Source organism: Gossypium raimondii, chromosome 1 (genome assembly GCF_025698545.1).
Source record: "Gossypium raimondii isolate GPD5lz chromosome 1, ASM2569854v1, whole genome shotgun sequence".
Classification (NCBI taxonomy): Eukaryota; Viridiplantae; Streptophyta; class Magnoliopsida; order Malvales; family Malvaceae; genus Gossypium; species Gossypium raimondii.
This window is the reverse complement of record NC_068565.1, coordinates 8,973,265-8,992,261: the sequence shown is the minus strand read 5'-3', so window position 1 is coordinate 8,992,261 and position 18,997 is coordinate 8,973,265. Positions and strand designations below refer to the sequence as shown.

General features: G+C 35.7%; 2 protein-coding genes across 4 annotated transcripts; one reads left to right on the top strand and one right to left on the bottom strand.

Annotated features, from left to right (window-relative positions):
• Window positions 1-6,755: 6,755 nt before the first annotated feature.
• On the top strand, window positions 6,756-14,232 carry LOC105780514 (DNA polymerase I A, chloroplastic/mitochondrial). The gene is made up of 12 exons (XM_012604899.2): window positions 6,756-7,239; window positions 7,869-8,901; window positions 9,024-9,215; window positions 9,347-10,029; window positions 10,486-10,906; window positions 11,536-11,631; window positions 11,989-12,081; window positions 12,154-12,348; window positions 12,786-12,878; window positions 12,957-13,169; window positions 13,248-13,337; window positions 13,714-14,232. The coding sequence occupies exons 1-12, from the start codon at window positions 7,100-7,102 to the stop codon at window positions 13,873-13,875; spliced, it is 3,411 nt and encodes a 1,136-aa protein (XP_012460353.1). The 5' UTR covers window positions 6,756-7,099; the 3' UTR covers window positions 13,876-14,232.
• LOC105780522 (microtubule-associated protein TORTIFOLIA1) lies at window positions 13,710-18,864 on the bottom strand. 3 transcript variants are annotated; one of them, XR_008196130.1, is made up of 7 exons: window positions 17,967-18,864; window positions 17,484-17,675; window positions 16,871-16,976; window positions 16,090-16,775; window positions 15,152-16,015; window positions 14,614-15,047; window positions 13,710-14,350 (listed from the first exon to the last, which is right to left on the bottom strand). XR_008196130.1 is itself a non-coding variant. In XM_012604909.2 (6 exons), exons 1-6 carry the CDS (start codon window positions 18,657-18,659, stop codon window positions 14,850-14,852), a joined length of 2,739 nt encoding a protein of 912 aa, XP_012460363.1. In that variant the 5' UTR covers window positions 18,660-18,864; the 3' UTR covers window positions 14,564-14,849. The 3 variants fall into 3 exon arrangements, 2 of the variants coding, with proteins under 2 accessions (XP_012460363.1, XP_052487268.1); XM_012604909.2 differs by lacking the exon at window positions 13,710-14,350 and having other exon boundaries at window positions 14,564-15,047; XM_052631308.1 differs by lacking the exon at window positions 13,710-14,350 and having other exon boundaries at window positions 14,564-15,047; window positions 16,090-16,637.
• Window positions 18,865-18,997: the final 133 nt, after the last annotated feature.

Here is an 18,997-nt window from a genome sequence, read left to right as displayed (position 1 = left end):
TGTTTAGAATTTTGAGAAATTGTGCCCTAACGTATTAATGCGATTTCTTCATCGACTTAAACAATTGAATATCCTTTTAAATTTTATTTGCGAGTTTTTTGGACAAGCTCGTTTTTGAGGAAGTGAAATATCATGCCCTAACTCATTGGGTGTGACATTTTCTCTTTTCAAAATGAGAGGGTCTTATCGAGTAACTTGTTTTATATAAGTTTTTTTTAAAAAAAAAAACAAAAGATTGTATTTTAAATCTCTTCAAAATTTTCAATTTTCGACATTAAGACATTAATTAATTAACTAGGTACCAATTTTTGGGCGTTACGAGGGTGCTAATCCTTCCTTGTACGTAACTGACTCCTGAACTCCTTTTTCTGAATTTCGTGGACTAAAATCGTTGTTTTAATAAAGTCAAATCGCTTATTAAAAATAACCACTTTTTGAGGTGACTCGATCACACCTAAATAAAAAAGATCAGTGGCGACTCCCATTTTCATTTTTTTCAAAATCCAAGTCGACCCCGTTTTTCAAAATAAAAAATGGTTTCGACACGTATAATAGGAAATTATCTTACTATTCATTTACTCATACAATAAACTGCATAATACATCCAAAGCAATTTGGCAATTAGCCTAACACATATAACCTCAACAAACATGTTAGTCATGTATTTCATGTGAATAAAAAGAACAAGAGCAAGAATGAGCTCATCAGGTATCAAGTTTCCAAGTATTTCATGCATATACAGATAATAGTTTCATTTTGATTTCACATGTTCTCATGTCAGAATTTCACCCATTGAATCATTTGAAATCTTGATGGATACTTGGGTAGTACACCTGAAGTGTATAATACTATAAATCCGTCCATTCATATACGAGAATGCTTTTATGAGCACTTAAACAGAAATCTCTCTCTCAAGAACTATAACGGGAAGCTCATTGAGCCATGTACAGCTTATCCGGGCAATATAACGAGAAGCTCACAAAGAGCCTATAAAGGGTAGCTCCAAAGAGCAATTAACGGGTAGCTCCGAAGAGCACTTAACGGGAAGCACCGAATAGCCATATAACTGGAAGTTCAAGAGAGCACTAACGAGAAGCTCACAAAGAGCCTTTAATCGGAAAGCTCACGAAGAGCCATATAACGGGACATTCATAAGAGCTGCGGTGTGCCCACAACACATGTAAGTTCACAACCGATCGGGATGCTCTGAAGAGCATTTAATGGGAAGCTCGCAAGAACACTAAAACGGAAAGCTTATGAGGTCTTATAACAGGATACTCTTTCGAGCTACGGTACGTTCGCAACATATGCAGGAACACTACCATTTCGGGAAATAGAAGCCTGTTTCCATCGAATCTTATTATCCAAAGGGACTTATTTATTTATCAGGGATTTTCAGTTATGAGATCAATTACATACACATATATGACATTTAAACAATTTACATATTCAACACTCAATATAAGCATATAAATATACACAATTAAGTTACACAAACTTACCTCGACAATTGTTCGTAACTTATAAACTACTAATCCAATACTTTTTCTTTTCCACGATCTAACTCCATTTTTTGATCTATTCGGATCTATACGAGTAAATTTAACATCAATTTAATACAATTTACATTCAATTCAATCCAAGTCACATCTTAGGCAAAATTACCATTTTGCCCCTATACTTTTAATTAATGACGATTTTATCTCTAGGCTCGGAAAATGAAATTCATGCAATTTAATCCTTATTACAAGCCCAGAAAAATTTTACTTGTATCAATAGAAGCCCATGTACTTCACAAAAATTAGAATTTTTCCATGAATTTTTACATTTTTACAATTTAGTCCCTGAATCACATTTTCATCAAAATTCCTTTAACAAAAGTTGTTTATTTATCAACAAACTTTCATTTTCTACCATAAAAATTCATAATTCAACTATATTCATCCATGGAAAAATCCTAGAACTTTGATAACTTTGCAAATTAATCCCCCAAAATAGCTTAATTATGCTATTACAATCTCGAAAATTAAGCCAAGAAAGCTTCCTTGAGCTCTTTTCTCTTAGCTAGGGTTTCCATAAAAAAATTTGGGAAAGATGATGGTAAATGATGATATTTTCTTTATTTAATCATTTACCATCTTTTAATATCTTTTATTTCCAATTTCATCATTTTATTTAATTAAATTTCCATGGATGAATCATCATCATTATCTACTAACTTCTCTTAATGGTCTATTTACCATATAAGGACCTCAAACTTTGAATTCCATAGCTATTTGATACTTATAGCTACCAGAATCCAACTTTTACATTTCATGCAATTTGGTCCTTTTATCAATTAGACATGTAATCGGTAAAATTTTCTTAAAAAAATTTTCATACGATTTTCCTATTATAATTCAGACATGAAATAATATTAAAATAATTATCTTTTTGGATTTAGATTTGTGGTCCCAAAACTACTATTCTGATTTCACTGAAAACGGGCTGTTACAACATGAATAGTTTTAGGATGCTAAAAAATATATTTCACAGCTTGTTGCATGATTTGCAAACAAATTATGGCTTAAAGCATGGAATGTATCGGTGATGGAGAAGTTACCATTATCATTGAACATTCTTGGAAATAGAGAATCAAATTCAAATGCAACAGAGCAATTTTAACGATCTGGGGAAACTGTTAGTCGAATTTTTACTAATATGTTGCATATATTTGCTCGAATGGGAATAGACACAATTAAACCCACTGAAGGTTAATTCGAGGAAGTATCAAACCATATTCAACATGATACAAGATATTGGCCTCACTTTAAATAAAATTTACACAATCTTTATATTTTTAAAATATAAATTATTTCTAACTTTTATCTCATTACTTTTATTTATTTTAAAGGATTGTATTGGGGCCATAGATGGAACACACATAAAGCATGCATTTTGCCTTCTTGTCAAATACCTTATATCAGACGGAAAGGTGAACCACCTCAAAATATTATGGCAGTTTGTGACTTCAACATGTGCTTTATTTTTGCATTTCCTGGTTGGGAAGGAGCAACACATGACAATAGAATTTTTTTGCAAGCACTTAGAAAACAAGAGTTATAGTTTCCACACCCTCCACCAGGTTGAACTTTAATTTTTTTAATTAATCTTTACATAAAAACAATATTAAATTTTTTAATTTATTTTTAAACTTGATATTATGTTTTACTTTTTTGTAGGAAAATATTATCTTGTGGATTCAGGATATCCACAAATGGCAGGTTTTCTAGGTCCATATAAGGGGAACGATATCATTTACCTGATTTTCGTCAAGGTAATCGTCGAGTATCTGGAAAAGAAGAAACCTTTAATCATGCCCATTCTTCGTTACGCTTTATGATTGAACGAACATTTGGAGTGTGGAAAAAAATGGTCAATATTAAGAGATATTCCAAGTTATTCATTCAACAAGCAAGTTTTAATAGTTATAGCAACCATGGTTTTGCATAATTACATTCGAAGACCTGCTTGGTCAAATGATGAGGATTTTTGAGAATATACCCGACATGCCAGTCTCTTCAGGCCATTTTGACCGAGGTGGATCGAGTTCTTCTAACAGTGAAAGTGACCTTAAAATCGCGATGTTAAGGGAAACCATTGCAACTAGTTTAATGAATTCATATTTGTAAAAACATTTTGTATCATAACCTAATTTCTAATAATAATGAAACTTGTTATGTCTTATGTTATTATTTTGTTTTTTTGTATTAAAAATCATCCGATTAGATACTTCAAAATTTGATCCAAGTATAGTGTTACCATTTGTGAAAATAATATTTATCATTGTTATAAAAGAATATTTAACTATAAAAATTAAAAATAATTATCATTTTATCTAATAAATAATTTAAATTGATTATATAATTTATTAAACTATTTATAATAAAATATTAGAAGATACATTTTAATATTTTATTAAATGAATTTATAAATTCACATATTTTAATAATTTTATAAAAGTAAAATAATTTAAAAATTATCTTATATATCAATTCTAATCTGATGTCCTTAATAGTCATTTTTTATTCTCACATCACCGCTACAGCTGCGTTTGAATCTAAACACACACTCCACCGTTGTTTCTAATCTCACCGCTATAGTATCTAATCTCACCGTTATAGTAACTAATCTCACCGCCGCCGCTATTTTTAACCTCACCAGAGGTAAACACACCGTCCATCCAAACTAAGCCTTAGCCTTCCATGCCAAATTGTAGTCATGTCATTCAAAGAACTTGTCCCATCACAAAGTAGAAATAGAATCGGATTGTAACAAGTTTGATGTGTCAAAGTATAAAGTCCTCTTTCTTTACCAATCCCTTTCATCTTGCTACTATAGAGATACTGCAAAATACAAAAGTCAGGATAAAAAGATACAAAACAATTCATGTCCTTTGTTAGTTTTGAAATAGAAATTAAATTAAAGCAAAAATGAGGAACATAAAACACATTTGTCATTTGTTTTTCATCAAAAAGAGTATATATACCTATATGAGCGATATATGTTCTTTTTTCTAGTTGGCATTTTGACAAAAGAAGGATTAGAACGACAACTAATAGGAGTTTCCAAACAATTTAAACTAAATACCATATGGTCAGTAGCTTTAGTGTCAATAATCCATTCCAAGTTTTATTCATTATGAGTTTCATGAACCATACTTGCTATGTTTGTTTTTGTAGTAACAAAAGGACATTTATTAAGAAGGTCCAAAATATGCTAATACGGATCATGTGTAAAAAAATGAGCTAAGTGTTAAGTTAAATGCTCTAAAGAATGTTGGGATGCATCATTAGCACTTGAATCATTTGATACAATTGCATTATTTTCCTAATATGATTATTTTCTTTCTGAATTTAAAGTTAGGATTATATGCCAAAAGCCTGTAGCAATTTTCTCTCTTATGCCCTTTTATCTTGCAATGATAACATGTTCTATTGAAAATTTTCTTTTGGCCACTTGAGACGTTGTAGAATACATGATTGAGTTCCATATTAACAGAACTAGGTGTGATTTGATATTGTGCTTCTTCTTGGACAAGCATTAAGTATGCTTGATAAATAGTAAGCAAAGGTTGCATAAGCAAAATTGATACGTTGAACATTCTTCTTTGAATTCTCACAAGCACAATAAGAATATGGTACCAAAACATTATATTCATCCCATAATAAACTAAGTTTAGTGAAATATGCTAAGATAGAACTTAATCCTTGTACATGAAAAGTTATTTCCTTGTGAAGACTTTATCATATCTTTCTTTAAGATGTTTCCAGACCAAAGATGCAGAAGAAGCAAAAACTGTACTAGTAGATAACTCTTTACAAACAATATTTAAGATCTAAGAAAGAACAATATCATTGCATCTTTCCTATTAATGATTCAGTGTTGTACTATAAAGACCTTTGTCACAAGTACCATCAACAAAACCTAATTTATTTTTGGCAAGTAAAACAATACGCATAGATCTAATCCAAATACTATAGTATTCTATCCTTGTTAACTTATGTGAAACCAAAAGAGTACCTGGTATGTCGGAGGGATGAATATACAATAGATGATTGTAATATAAAACTTCTGCACTTGTGGAATTTGTCTGCAACCGCTCTTTTACATTCACCATTGTAAATCTCCAAGACTCAATCAACCAAGAATTACAAACTACAAACAGAGAAAAAAATTGAAAAAAAAATCAAACGATTTTCTTTCTCCACAAGAAACTACAAACTGATTTCTTCTCTAACAAGAAATTGTATACAATGAAGAACAACTAGAAGAAAATTATATCAGAATCTTGGTAGGCTTTGGTACCATGTTGAAAATGAACAATAATGAATTATTATAAAAATACTAAGAGAAAAATACACCACATTTCATTATTTTCGGACTAATACATGTTGCATATATATAGACTTGTAGTATATTAGCTTCTAACTAACCTATTAACTTGTTTTAACAAATATTGTATTTAAAACCAATCTCTATTGGATCGAATGGTAATGAATTTGATGTCCTTCAAATAAAATTTCAAGTTTGAGTATTGTAAATGGAGAAAACAATATTGGAAATAGTTTACTCTTGTATAAGGATCCAACCCAACTTAACTTCAATTTTAATAAAAACCCGACGTGACTTTTAAATATTGAAAGATTTTAAACAAATAATAAAGTTTATTTCTTCCATTTATTCTTAAAAGAAGTCTCATTCAAAGAACAATGGCATATATGCAATTCTCTTCGTAGTTGATTCCTTAATTCAAGAAAATAAATAAAAAAGATGGTTTCATTATGAATTTCATCCTTCATGAAATTTGAAAAGTTAATTACTCTATTTTGATTTGTCACAATTTAGTTATCCTACATTCAAGAAATTTAAAAGCTAATCCAATTAAATAACACGATCAAGACCTTGCCGGTAAACCACTCAAAAGAAAATTAATAGTTTCACAATTTATATAAAGAGGAATTAGTAAAAGTTCAATAATTCAATGGTTTATATGTAACAAATTAGTAAAAGCAACAAATCGAGTTCATGTATTTATCATACCTAGACTAATTTCTCAGTTTTTGTAAAGTACGAGAACTAAATTAAGACAAATTAGAAGAGAGAGGCTAACTTCTTAAGTTTCATAAAATAGAAGGATAAAGTCAAAATTATACCAAAAGAAGATATTAGCCGAAATACCAGCTATAAGCACTTCTAAGGTACAATTTATCGTGTTGCAGCTTAGTTTGGAGTCTCAAGACTGTGGAGGGTTTTATTTACCCTCGTAAAAGAAAAGAAAGGAAAGGAAAGGGTTTTAGGCGTTTTTCGTCCATATCTCCCTTTGTTTTTGTTCCCTCTTCCTTCTTTTTTTCTCTCTCTCTTCATGGCCTCAACTCTGCAACCCTCACAGTCACGGTCCAACTTGTAAAAACCCTCCAAAAATCTCCAAAATCTTGACCCTTCAATACCCCAAAATTTTCCATCTTTGCCACTGCAAGACCCCCAACAAAAACCAAGCAAAACGGCTCCTTGTATAGTAAACAACACTAGCAGCAAGCTAGCTAGACTTGCAGATATCATGGCTACTATGGGGATTGTTTCTTCTACTTCCCAAACTGCTGCTACCCCTTTCGGTAGACCGTTTTGCCCTTCTTCTTCTTGGTTTTTTCGGTCTCGTTCCAGGCACTTCTTTTTGGCTTCTTCTAGAGCCTTACAAAGGTTTCACTCTTTAACTTTTTCTTTTCCTCTGTGTTATTTGGGCGCCGGGGGAGGGGTTAGCTAGTTTATTGGTCAATTTGATGCTCCTTTATCCTATAAAAGAACGTATATATTGTTTAATTGGTTTTCATTTCATTAGCTGCTGTTGCCTGTTTTAAGAGGGTTTTGGTATTGTATACTGGATAAGGTGCCATTTTTATCGCTTTTGTTTATTTTCGGTGTGTAGGTGTTTGTTTTCTGCCTTTTTTTTGTTCCCCCCTCTCTTTATTTGGGTTTTTTTAGATTATGTGCTGCTGTTGCATATTCCTAGAAGGTTTTGGGGTTAGTAGTGTAGGATGGTGGTAAAATGTGACATAAGATGTACATAAGCTATTGGGATGGTACTGTAGTATCTTGAGTTTTTAGAATGTGAGTTTCTTTAGGGAAATGGCAAATAAAGTGGGGCCAATGATATTTTTGTTGTTGTTGTGATACTCTGATTGGAGTGCTAATTGCGATTTGCATGAAGTCTAGAGTCCTTTGTCCTTCTTTACTCTTTTGTTCTTTTTGGTAGATGACATGCTAGAATAAGTGCTTTATCCAAATTAATAGGTGCTTCTGTTAATTTTTGCCTTTTCTTTACATTACAGGCGAGAAATGTGCACAATGCAGAGTGTTCACTGTGCTTTTCTCAGTGCAACCATGTCAAGTAGTTCCCGGCATTGCCATCATCCCAAAGATATGAGACTTAAGGTAGCTCCTTCTGAATATGCCAGAATGGTCCACCCTGAACCAGATTGTTATCTGGCTGATAACAAGTACAAAGGAGTACGGGTTGACCATAAAACGAATGAAAACTCCGCTAGTTTTGGAAAGTCTGAAGTAACATCATTTCGAGTGAATGATTTTACTTTTACTCCGAAAATTACTGGCATACCCAATGCTGCACACTCATGGGAAAAAGAAGCTTATAGGGTGAAGAAAAATAAGGAGATGGCAAAGGAGAGCTTTAAAGGCCGTAATTTTTCTTCCGACGACCAACAATACTTGAATCTGAAGCTTACTGGCTCCCTATTTAAGACAACTAACAAAGAAGAATCAGTTTCCGGAAATAATGGGAGAAGTGTTACTCTTTTCGAGAGTCATTGCCCACCCCTACCAACCAGTAATAGTCAACTATCCATTGAAAACACCGTAGCTACTGATGAAATAAATGGTTTTAAGCAGCTGAATAGGACCGAAGTTTCTGGTAATGGATCATTGCCAGGGCTGGTCTTTGATGACCACGAAGACCTTGGAACCAGTGAAGATGGTGATTTTCTATTTGAGGATCATTCTCCGCAAACCCCAACTAGCAGTAAACAAATTTCTAGAGCCAAAAGTGTAACTTCCGATAGGGTAAATGGTTCCAAGCAGTTAAATGGCTCGTCACAGGGGGCAGTTTCAGATGACATCCAAGACAGAGGACATATGGATCCTAAAGTAACCAGAAGGGACCAAGCCAATGAAAATGGGGTGGCTAGCAGTGAAGAAAATCTCCCAGTTTATCGAAATGATATTCACAAGCAGCTTGCTAAGATTTATGACCAGGTTCTTGTTGTAGATAATATCTCCGTCGCGAAGGAAGTTGTTCTGATGCTTACAACCAAATTCAGGCATCTTGTTCATGCATGTGATACTGAGGTATTAGTTCTGCTAGTACATATCTCTTTTACCATCTTGTTGTAGATAATATTTGCTTCAAGCACTATCCAGTCTAGATGTGAATGAGTTATTGTCTATTTGCTGATGTAGTGTATTTGCAGGTATCTAATATTGATGTGAAGCAAGAGACACCTGTTGATCATGGTGAGATAACATGTTTCAGTATTTATTCGGGAGCAGATGCAGATTTTGGAAATGGGAAGTCCTGTATCTGGGTCGATATTCTAGACGGTGGTGGCAGGGATCTTCTGAAGGAATTTGTTCCATTTTTTGAAGATCAATCCATCAAAAAGGTGAAGTACACTTTGTCTTTTCTCACGTTTCTGCTGATATGCTTCTCCTTTTTTATGTGCTAGCTACTGCTTACCCCATTGGAGCACTAGATCATACCTAGTCCTGAAACAAATTTGATGTTGATGTACAGGTGTGGCACAATTATAGTTTTGACAGTCATGTTATCAATAACTATGGGCTTGAGGTTTCTGGATTTCATGCTGATACAATGCATATGGCACGGTTGTGGGACTCATCAAGACGTACATTGGGTGGTTATTCTCTTGAAGCACTTACGGGTGATAGAAATGTTATGCAAAGGAGCACGTGGTGTAAAGAAGAAAAGGAACTGATAGGTAAAACATCAATGAAAACCATTTTTGGCAAGAAAAAGGTGAAAAAAGATGGATCTGAGGGAAAAATGATCACCATTGCCCCTGTTGAGGAGTTACAGCGGGAAGAACGCAAATTATGGATTTGTTATTCTGCCTTAGATTCTATAAGCACACTGAGGCTTTACGAGAGCTTGAAAAACAAACTATCAAGCATGTCTTGGGTGTTTGATGGTAAAACAATTCCTGGAAAGTCCATGTATCACTTCTATGAAGAGTATTGGCGGCCATTTGGTGAGATTCTTGTAAAAATGGAACGTGAGGGAATGTTGGTTGATCGGATGTATCTTGCTCAGCTAGAGAAGGTTGCTAAAGTAGAGCAAGAGATTGCTGCTAATAGGTTTCGCATTTGGGCATCTAGATATTGTGATGATGCCAAGTACATGAATGTGGGTAGTGATACTCAGCTCCGCCAGCTTCTTTATGGTGGCATACTTAACAGGTACTAATTTGGTACAAGAACATCAATATTAATCTGCACATTGCATTGAAATTTGGGCAGTATATTGAATATAAGTGAGCAAGATGCATTTTGTCGTTTCCTAAATCAGAAATATTGTTAATATCCTAATTACATGCCTATATTCAAATTTCTTGCTGTTAAGTCCTTGCTAACTGTTGTTGTTGGTTTTATGGAGGCAGTGCAAGAAATTCAGAACTTGATGTTGCTTGTGAACATTCATTTCCTGTAATCTGTGGAATTTTTCATACCATCAACCAATCAAATATAATTTTTCATTATCCAAAAGATGTGCATGTGTGTGTGTTTGTGTGCTGTGGATCCAAATTTGAGCCTTCATGATTAGAGAACTTTCAGGGTGTGGATAGAGATGGAGATAGAGAGTGTGTTGAAAATTTGAAACTTCCCAACCATTAACGTGATTGTTTCTTATTACAGCAAGGATCCAAATGTGAGCCTCCCTGATGAGAAAACTTTCAAAATTCCAAATGTTGATAAAGTGATTGAAGAAGGCAAAAAGGCTCCCACTAAGTTTCGCAATATTAAGCTATGTAGCATTGGTGTTAAGCTCCCTGCTGAGATTTACACTGCCACTGGTTGGCCATCCGTTAGTGGTGTTGCTTTGAAGAGCTTAGCTGGGAAGGTTTCCGCTGAATATGATTTCACAGAGGACACCGGTGATGGTGATATTGATGATTATCCTGAAACAATGACTGCAGTTGATAAATCTGCATATGGAACTGCTTTTGCAGCTTTTGAGGATGAGGAAAAGGGGAGGGAGGCATGCCATGCTATTGCATCATTATGTGAAGTTTGCTCTATCGACTCCCTTATATCCAATTTCATTCTACCCTTGCAGGTGATTTTGATGCCTTGTTTGATTGGTCATACATGTTAATCAGCTTTTACAGTTTTCTAATATGCCTGGCTTACTTTCCATCTCTAGTATCTTTTATATATATTTTTAATTGAGGACTTATGCTAGTGCTTCTTGGTCAAAATTTCTACCAAATAATGAGAGCTGTGCATGTATCCACTATTGTGTGGTAATACTACTAGGAGCGTGGCAACATGATTGCATCATATGTTCTCCTGTCAATTATAGTTTATCGTTAACAGAGGAAGCTATCGAAATGCTGGTTTGGTATTTGATCATGTGGGTAGTTGATGCTGCTAGGTGCTAACAAATCGGTAAAATTATGTATGGAATTGCGATGGCAGTTGCTTAAATTATATGCTAAGTTGTCATATACCTGGAGTACATTATTGCAAATACTTATCTGGTTAAAAAGAAAAAACAGAAGTTTGTTTAAGAGCTTGTGTCTTTCAAGAGCAACTCCTCTCTCTGTCTGAATAGTCATGAAAATCATCAAGGCATTTTTATAATTTTTTCCTTAACTTCAACTATTATTTCATTTCACTTTACTAGTTTTGTACCTTAAAATTCCTGGAATGGATTATACTGAGAATGATCTCTTTTTACTTCAGGGGAGTAATGTATCAGGAAAGGGTGGGCGTGTCCATTGTTCATTGAATATCAATACAGAAACTGGGCGCTTATCTGCAAGGAGACCAAATTTGCAGGTTCATTTTTCTTTTGTTTTGTTCTCTGCCATTATATTAGCTAGCATTTGAATTATTAGAACCTCAAGGTTTGATACATGCCTATAACCACTACGTCAGTCAGGTAGCAAAGACAATTTTCTTGAGGTGAAACATGGTGGACCATGTTTTCTTCAGTAGTATAAATATTCATATCACAGTTTAGTTAGTTTTCTGCCATGTAGACATGGTTGCTTCCTCCACAAAGTTGTCAGAGTAGGGCATTAAGAAAACAAAAAAACAGTTTTTGTTGCTCCTCTGGTCATCCGTCTCTTGTCTGCTGGATTGGGATGGAAACTTTATAGTATTAACATCCTTTTTGTGGTTTTTTAAATTCAGAATCAACCTGCTCTAGAGAAGGATCGATATAAGATACGTCAGGCCTTTGTGGCTGCCCCTGGAAATTCTCTTGTTGTTGCAGATTATGGGCAGGTAAGTTCATCGAGCTTTCTTACTTTTTCATGTAATTTCTTGTATTGATTAGAATATAAATTCATATTACAGCTGGAACTTAGGATTCTTGCACATCTGGCTGACTGTAAAAGTATGTTGGATGCCTTCAAAGCTGGTGGAGATTTCCATTCAAGGACTGCAATGAACATGTACTCTCATATCCATGAAGCTGTTGAAGAGGGGCAAGTTCTTCTTGAGTGGCATCCTCAACCTGGTGAAGAGAAACCGCCAGTTCCACTTTTAAAGGTGAAGTAAAAAATCATTTTTGGTTGTGAGCATTCACCTAATGGTGGGTAGAGAAATCAGCTCAAATAATTTCATTCACCTAAATGATGTACAGAAAATGGTGAAGATCTGATGACAAGGATTTGGCTAGTAATTGTCCAAACATCTTAACATATGTTTATTCTGGAAACTTGTCTTAGATATCTTGCTATATCAATGACTGTGATTCAAGTATGACCTAAACTGCTTTTGCAATTTGAAAGTTGTTAAAGATTTGATGTTTTGTTTTGAAGTCATTGTCATTGGTTTGCTCAACATAGTGTATTTATAAATGTAAAATGGACATTGATTTGGAGTGGCTTTGCATATCTTGGGATATTATTACCCAACTGTTATTGTAATCTGGATTGATTTTGATTGTTGAATCCAACCGGGTTGAAAATTGTGTTTCTTTTCAGGATGCCTTTGCTTCTGAAAGAAGAAAAGCTAAAATGCTTAACTTTTCCATTGCATATGGAAAAACTCCTGTGGGGCTTGCTAAGGATTGGAAGGTATGCTTGAAACCTAAAATAACAGTTAAAACTTAAAATCCATTAAGCCACCAAGTTCATTATTGTTTCACCTCTCAGGTTTCTGTAGAAGAAGCAAGGAACACTGTTGATCTATGGTACAAAGAAAGACAAGAAGTGCTTGAATGGCAGAAACGGCGTAAATTTGAAGCTCAGAAATTCGGCTGTGTTAAAACATTGCTTGGAAGGGCTCGCCGCTTCCCATCATTTGCTCATTGTACACGTGCTCAGAAAGGTCATATTGAACGGGCTGCTATCAATACTCCAGTGCAGGTTCACTTCTTTCTCACGCACTCAACTAAAACTCTCTTTCTCACTCACTCTCTCTCTCATCTAGTTGAGGTGTTACAGGGGAGTGCCGCTGATGTTGCAATGTGTGCTATGTTACAAATATCAAAGAATGAACGTCTAAAGGAGCTTGGCTGGAGGCTTCTTTTACAGGTTATGCCTTTTATATTTTCATCTATTTGCTCTAACTCAATTTTCTATTTGTAGTGGTCTAAAGGCTATACAAACTTTAATTCTTTAAGAAACAAAATTTTGACTATATTGCCTGATTCTTCTTTCTGGAACTCTTAAGCCAATACTCTTATGATTTCACTAGTCTTTGCATTCCATTACTGATGTTACTCGTGCTTTAGTTGATGAGTACTATTGATAAATATGCGCATGTTGTCTTGAACCAATATAATTATTTCACAAGTTTTATACTATTATGTACAGTCTTCACAATCACATTTCTTAGGTTACCATATTGATGTGTATCTATAGTCATTGTCCTGCAAATTCTTTAGAAATAACATCCTTCAGAAAACAGGTTCATGATGAAGTAATCTTGGAAGGACCAAGTGAGTCGGCTGAGATTGCAAAAGCAATTGTTGTTGACTGCATGTCAAAGCCCTTTGGAGGAAAGAACACTCTTAAAGTTGAACTAGCTGTTGACGCCAAGTGTGCTCAAAACTGGTATGCTGCCAAATAGACAGTGGTTCGAGCTCCGAACATGTAAATTTTGGTTTCAAGAACTTTATTCCAAGATGCTGCTTTTTCCTCTAAAGAGGGATGTCAGAGCTCGAGTTGTCCTTTTCTTTGGTGCTGCGGTAATTTCATACCTAAGGCTGTTCCTTAGGCATTTCATCTTCTGTTCAGTGATGTAGCCTTTGGGGTTTTTTTGTGGATTTGGGGCATGCTTTGGGGCTTTAGTTGCACTGCAGCACCATATGTACAGAAATTATTGTTGTCGTTAGTTAGTTCCTTGTAAAATACTGATAGTACTATGATTCTTTTTCCTTCCTTTTGAGAAATGAAGGTATGCTTGATTTTGTTTCCTTTTATGTAATTCATGCTGTTCTATAGTTTTATACCTGTATTATTTATAGCCTGAGTGTTGATAAAAACGTAAAATGTCAGAAGCATCGGCAAGGTTCAAAAATAAAAGCCATTAGAACATCCTGTCTCTGTAAGACGCCAAATATGAGTCTGGTTGATTAGAGAACATATAGGAAAAATCAACTAAGAACTAACTGGCTTAAGTCTGTTTGGTACCTACCTAAAAATTAAGCTCACTAAAGTAAAAAGACAGATTTCAGCGGCATGGAACATATTTCTGTGTAAACTATGACCTAAAGCCATGGAAAATGTTTTTGTCTGGATATATTTTGCAAGCGATGTTAACAGTTGATAACAATTTCAAGCTCTATTCAAGAAGATTCAAACAGACCTCATTAAGCCATCGTCTCAACCACAACATGCTATACCATTAGATTGTAAACACCTTTCAGGTGTGCTTTGATATAGTTTCATCTTCCAAACATTTTATCCTTTTTACAGTACTCTTGTCCCTCTGAATCAAGGCAGGCTTTGTTAATCTGCCATTCATGTAAAATAAATGCATTGAACCAGAATCCTCATCAAGAAGTTTGCAAGCACAACACAAGATTTCAAAACCAGCAGAGATTACTTATCAAACTGTTGCAGCTCAATTCCCCAGGTTGATGCTAACTGCAATAGAAGTTGGTCAGGTGCCACACCTTCCCAATCCTCAGGTGGATCCAATGTGGAAGCTGCCTCATGCAAATTCAACAAAAGCTCTTTCTTCAACTCCATAGAAATACCCAGTGCATCAGGTCCATTTTCTAACACAACTTCTACCAGCTGAAAAAGTTGTAGGAGAAAAATGAGTAATTTGAAACTTTGAGAAAGAAAATGTCTAACTAAATCAGCTTTAACTAAAATGATCAAGGATTAAAAACCTATACCTGTTGAATCCAGGATAGACAAATATCAAACAAATCCTGCTCCAGAAGAAATTGCAGAATAGCATGCAAAGCCTCATTTGCTAACTCATTGGATAGTTGGTCAACCACAGGGCCCGATCTATCCATTAGTTTTATAAGCAAGAGATCATCCCCTGTAGACAGAACCTCAGCATAAGCAGAATCCATATCACCTACTTGAAGGGCGTGCATTGCATTGCTCCAAGAAGTCCATATAGGATCTCGCTCCGGTCCAACATTATCATCTCCAACAGCTTCAGCAATCAATTCAGGAGCACATCCTGTTCGCGATGCTCCACTATCCTCACCAGCTACACGAATTGCTTCCAAGGTAGCTTCATCCTTTGATGCTTGCCAGACACTTCTAGCAGAAGGCCCTTCATCAAGCCTCACAGGACCGGGACCTTTATCCCAAGCCCTCCTGCCACCAACCTGATCACTCTCGTGTTCTGATTTGGGTGATCTACCATCCAGGCCGCTGCTAGCTGGATCTCTTCTTGATGCAATTTGCCCATTCCTAGAAGCACCGAATGCAGGGAAATCCCAATCGTCAGAAATTTCAGATCTCCAAGAAGGTCCCCTTCCACGGCCGCCCGGAGCAGTTCCGTCAGATTGCGCAAACCTCTCTCCGTATGGGATTTGTCCATTGAACTTAGAACTATAATCAGAGAAGCCATTATATTTCCCTAAAGGTCTGTTAGACGATCCCTCAAACCCCGGCATAAAATTACCGCTTCTGCCTGAAGATATTGATAAATCCCTAGCCATGTCTTCAACAATTCTCTCAAGACCCCTAACTCTGTTTTCTAAAGTTACCCTGCTATGATGAGAACCACCCATAAAATCCTGCAACATAACAACGAATCTTATTGATCATTAAAGCATTCACTAGGATCCTAAATACAGAGTTCAGAAAATACCTGCAACATGTTCATGAGATTCGCTTGTTGTCTCTCAAGCTGCAATAGCTGCCTCTGAATAGCCAGCCAATTTCCTTTATTGCTGATGAATGACCCTTCAGACTGTCCATCCACCTTTGAGCAACCCAAATGATTTCCAGATTGTTCTCTTTGATTTACATCTATCCTGCCATCAGCCTCAAATGCCTTTGTTCTTAGGTATTTCCCATTTATCTTCTCTTCAGGCCATTTATCCCCCACATCAGCAGCTCCTCTCTCCATGTTATGGTCTTTGCAGTTGGAAGATGCATGAATGTCATCTGTCTGGCTGTTTCGTAGACAATTCAATCTTCTTCTTGCATCTGGATCATGCAGTTCTGATTCTTCCTCACCCTTCATGTTTGAAGAATTACAGTATCTGCGAGGAACAATTACTTCAACTGGCAAATCACCAGAACCCCTCGATTCAAGTTTCTGGAAGAATTCAGGATTTAACTCTTTGTCCGTTAATGCAGGTGCTTTCTTCTTTAAAATTACAACTGCTTTTTCAGGAATGCTTCCACCTTTGCCTTTGGAAACAGAATCAGAAGTAGGGGAAAGATTATTAGATGAATCCTTCACTGATGGGTCATTTTTTTTACCACCAGCATTTGGGTTTTTCAAGCCATTCTTTTGTGATGATTCAGTAGTTTGAGTATTGTCACCATCTACAGCATTAATTGAAATAAGTTTATCCAAAAGAAGTATTAAACATCTGAAGGACAAGCGATAAAACTTAGAAGCACATAACAAACATACTTACCACAAGATGAGGCTTTCTGGTAATCTGCAGCTCCATCATCCCCTTTCCCTGCAATCTTCTTCCATAATTGCAATGCTTCTGTCATGGCATCTCTCACAGGTTTTATCTGTTTAACCAATTATTAAGCATTATTCAACACAATAAAATTTCCATAAATCAGTGTTGAGTAACACCGTATATGTTTCATTAGAAGAGATGGGAGTGATGGATAAACACTGATGAACAACATCATTCAGAGGACCACAATGCTTGATGTATATTGATTAGTAATGAATCAGACAAGTCCCCTGCCTTCCTCAATCATAATGTACAAACTGAAAGTCCCTTTGAAACCATTTCAGAAAGCAGGAATTCATCTAGCCCAAATTGACATTATCTACTTCCCTAAAAACGTATTCTATCTCCACAAAAGGGAAATTTAGGTTGAGAGAAAGCGCATAACTTGCACCATCTCAATAGACCAGATCCATTCATGAAAAGAAGAAAAGAAGTAGATGGTCTTGGACCAGTGATGTCTACATAATATCAAAATTTGGTAACCACAGATTTGTATGTGACACTGAGTGCAGGCATAAAAACATTATATGAAAGAAAAATGGCTCTAGAAAACTACCCTATCAAATCGGCAATCCTCCAGTAATGTTATCGTTGAAGATGCTCTATCTGCAATCAAGTTGCTTGAATGTAGTGCCAAGGCACTTAAAGCATCAGCAGCTGCCTTCCGAGTTGCCCAGTCTGTGCTCCCAAGGCATTCATGGATGCTTTGCAGTAAAGGTTCCAAGCTCTGCGGGGCAATCACTCCCACCTGCAACAAGGCAATCATAATTTTCACAGAACTAAAGTTTGTTCTTCTTTTGTGAAATTCTTCAAACATACTAAAATGTATTTCCCATCTAGCTACCTAATTTGCTCTATTAAAACATAACAAGGTGCACATTATCAGCCAGGTAAGCAAGCACATAAATACAAATTAAGAAACTACAAGACTTTCATTTAAGCTGCCCTTGAACATCAACAAAACAAACAATATAAACCATCAATATCCTAGAACAACGTACATAATCAAAATCAAGCCAAAAACAACTACATGCCAAACCTGTGACAAACTCGCCACTACTGGCAAAAGGGAAGCCTTAGCCAAAAAATTCTGGTTATTCAACAGCTTGCAGATCCTTGGACACAGCTTGTGAAAAGCAGCCAAAGGAGGGTCAGAAGCACATTCCACCATCTTAGCCATACATGTTGCCGCACCAGATTGCACCCCTTTATTCTGTTCTCCCATTGCTTCGAACAATGGCTTTACAAACAATCCCACCACAGTCCCCCCATTCTCCCCTTTCAAATACTGCCCTGAAAGGGCCCCAATCGAATCGCGACAAGCATCTTTCACACCTGAATCAGCATCTTTCAGCCTTTTAACAATGTGGGCAACGATTTTAGCCAAATGGGAAGCTGCCAATTCACCGTGGCAATTACATAGCACTGACAGTAACCTTAAGGATTCTTTTTTCACAGCTGGTTTTGGATCGTTGGAAGAATCAAAAAGGCAATTGAGTAACATAGGAAGGGATTCATGGGAAATAGATTGGATTATCGTTTCAAGATCTTCAACGGCAATCTGGTAAGTATCACGGTCAGAGAGCTTGGAAAGTGAGGTTAGAATCCTTTGCTTTTGTTCCACCATTGCAAGATGAGAAGAAAGTGAAGAGGGTTTTGGAGGGTTTGAAGGAGGAGGTAAAGTTGAAGCCTTTGAAGGCTTTGTTGACTTGGCTGCCTGGGAATTACTCATTTCAAAACAATGAGAAGAAAACGATGGGTTTTTGAAGAAATGGGATTTCAAAGATTGAAACAAAGGGGAAGTTGTGAATGGGATTTTCTAGGAAATTAAATTGTTTTATGAATAAAAAAAAAAAGAATGGGATTTTGCATACAATGTAAGAAAGTTTTATGAAGAGAGATGGAGTAAGACACAAGGGACAGAGAAAGCTGAGACAGTGAAGAAAGAGAGGGGGTTTTGATTTTTTTTTTTTTTGAAATTATTTGTTTTTTTAGTTATAATAATAAGGTAAAGTCTAATTAATTAATGCGATTAACGTGACTTAACTTAGATAAATACTCTTGACTATC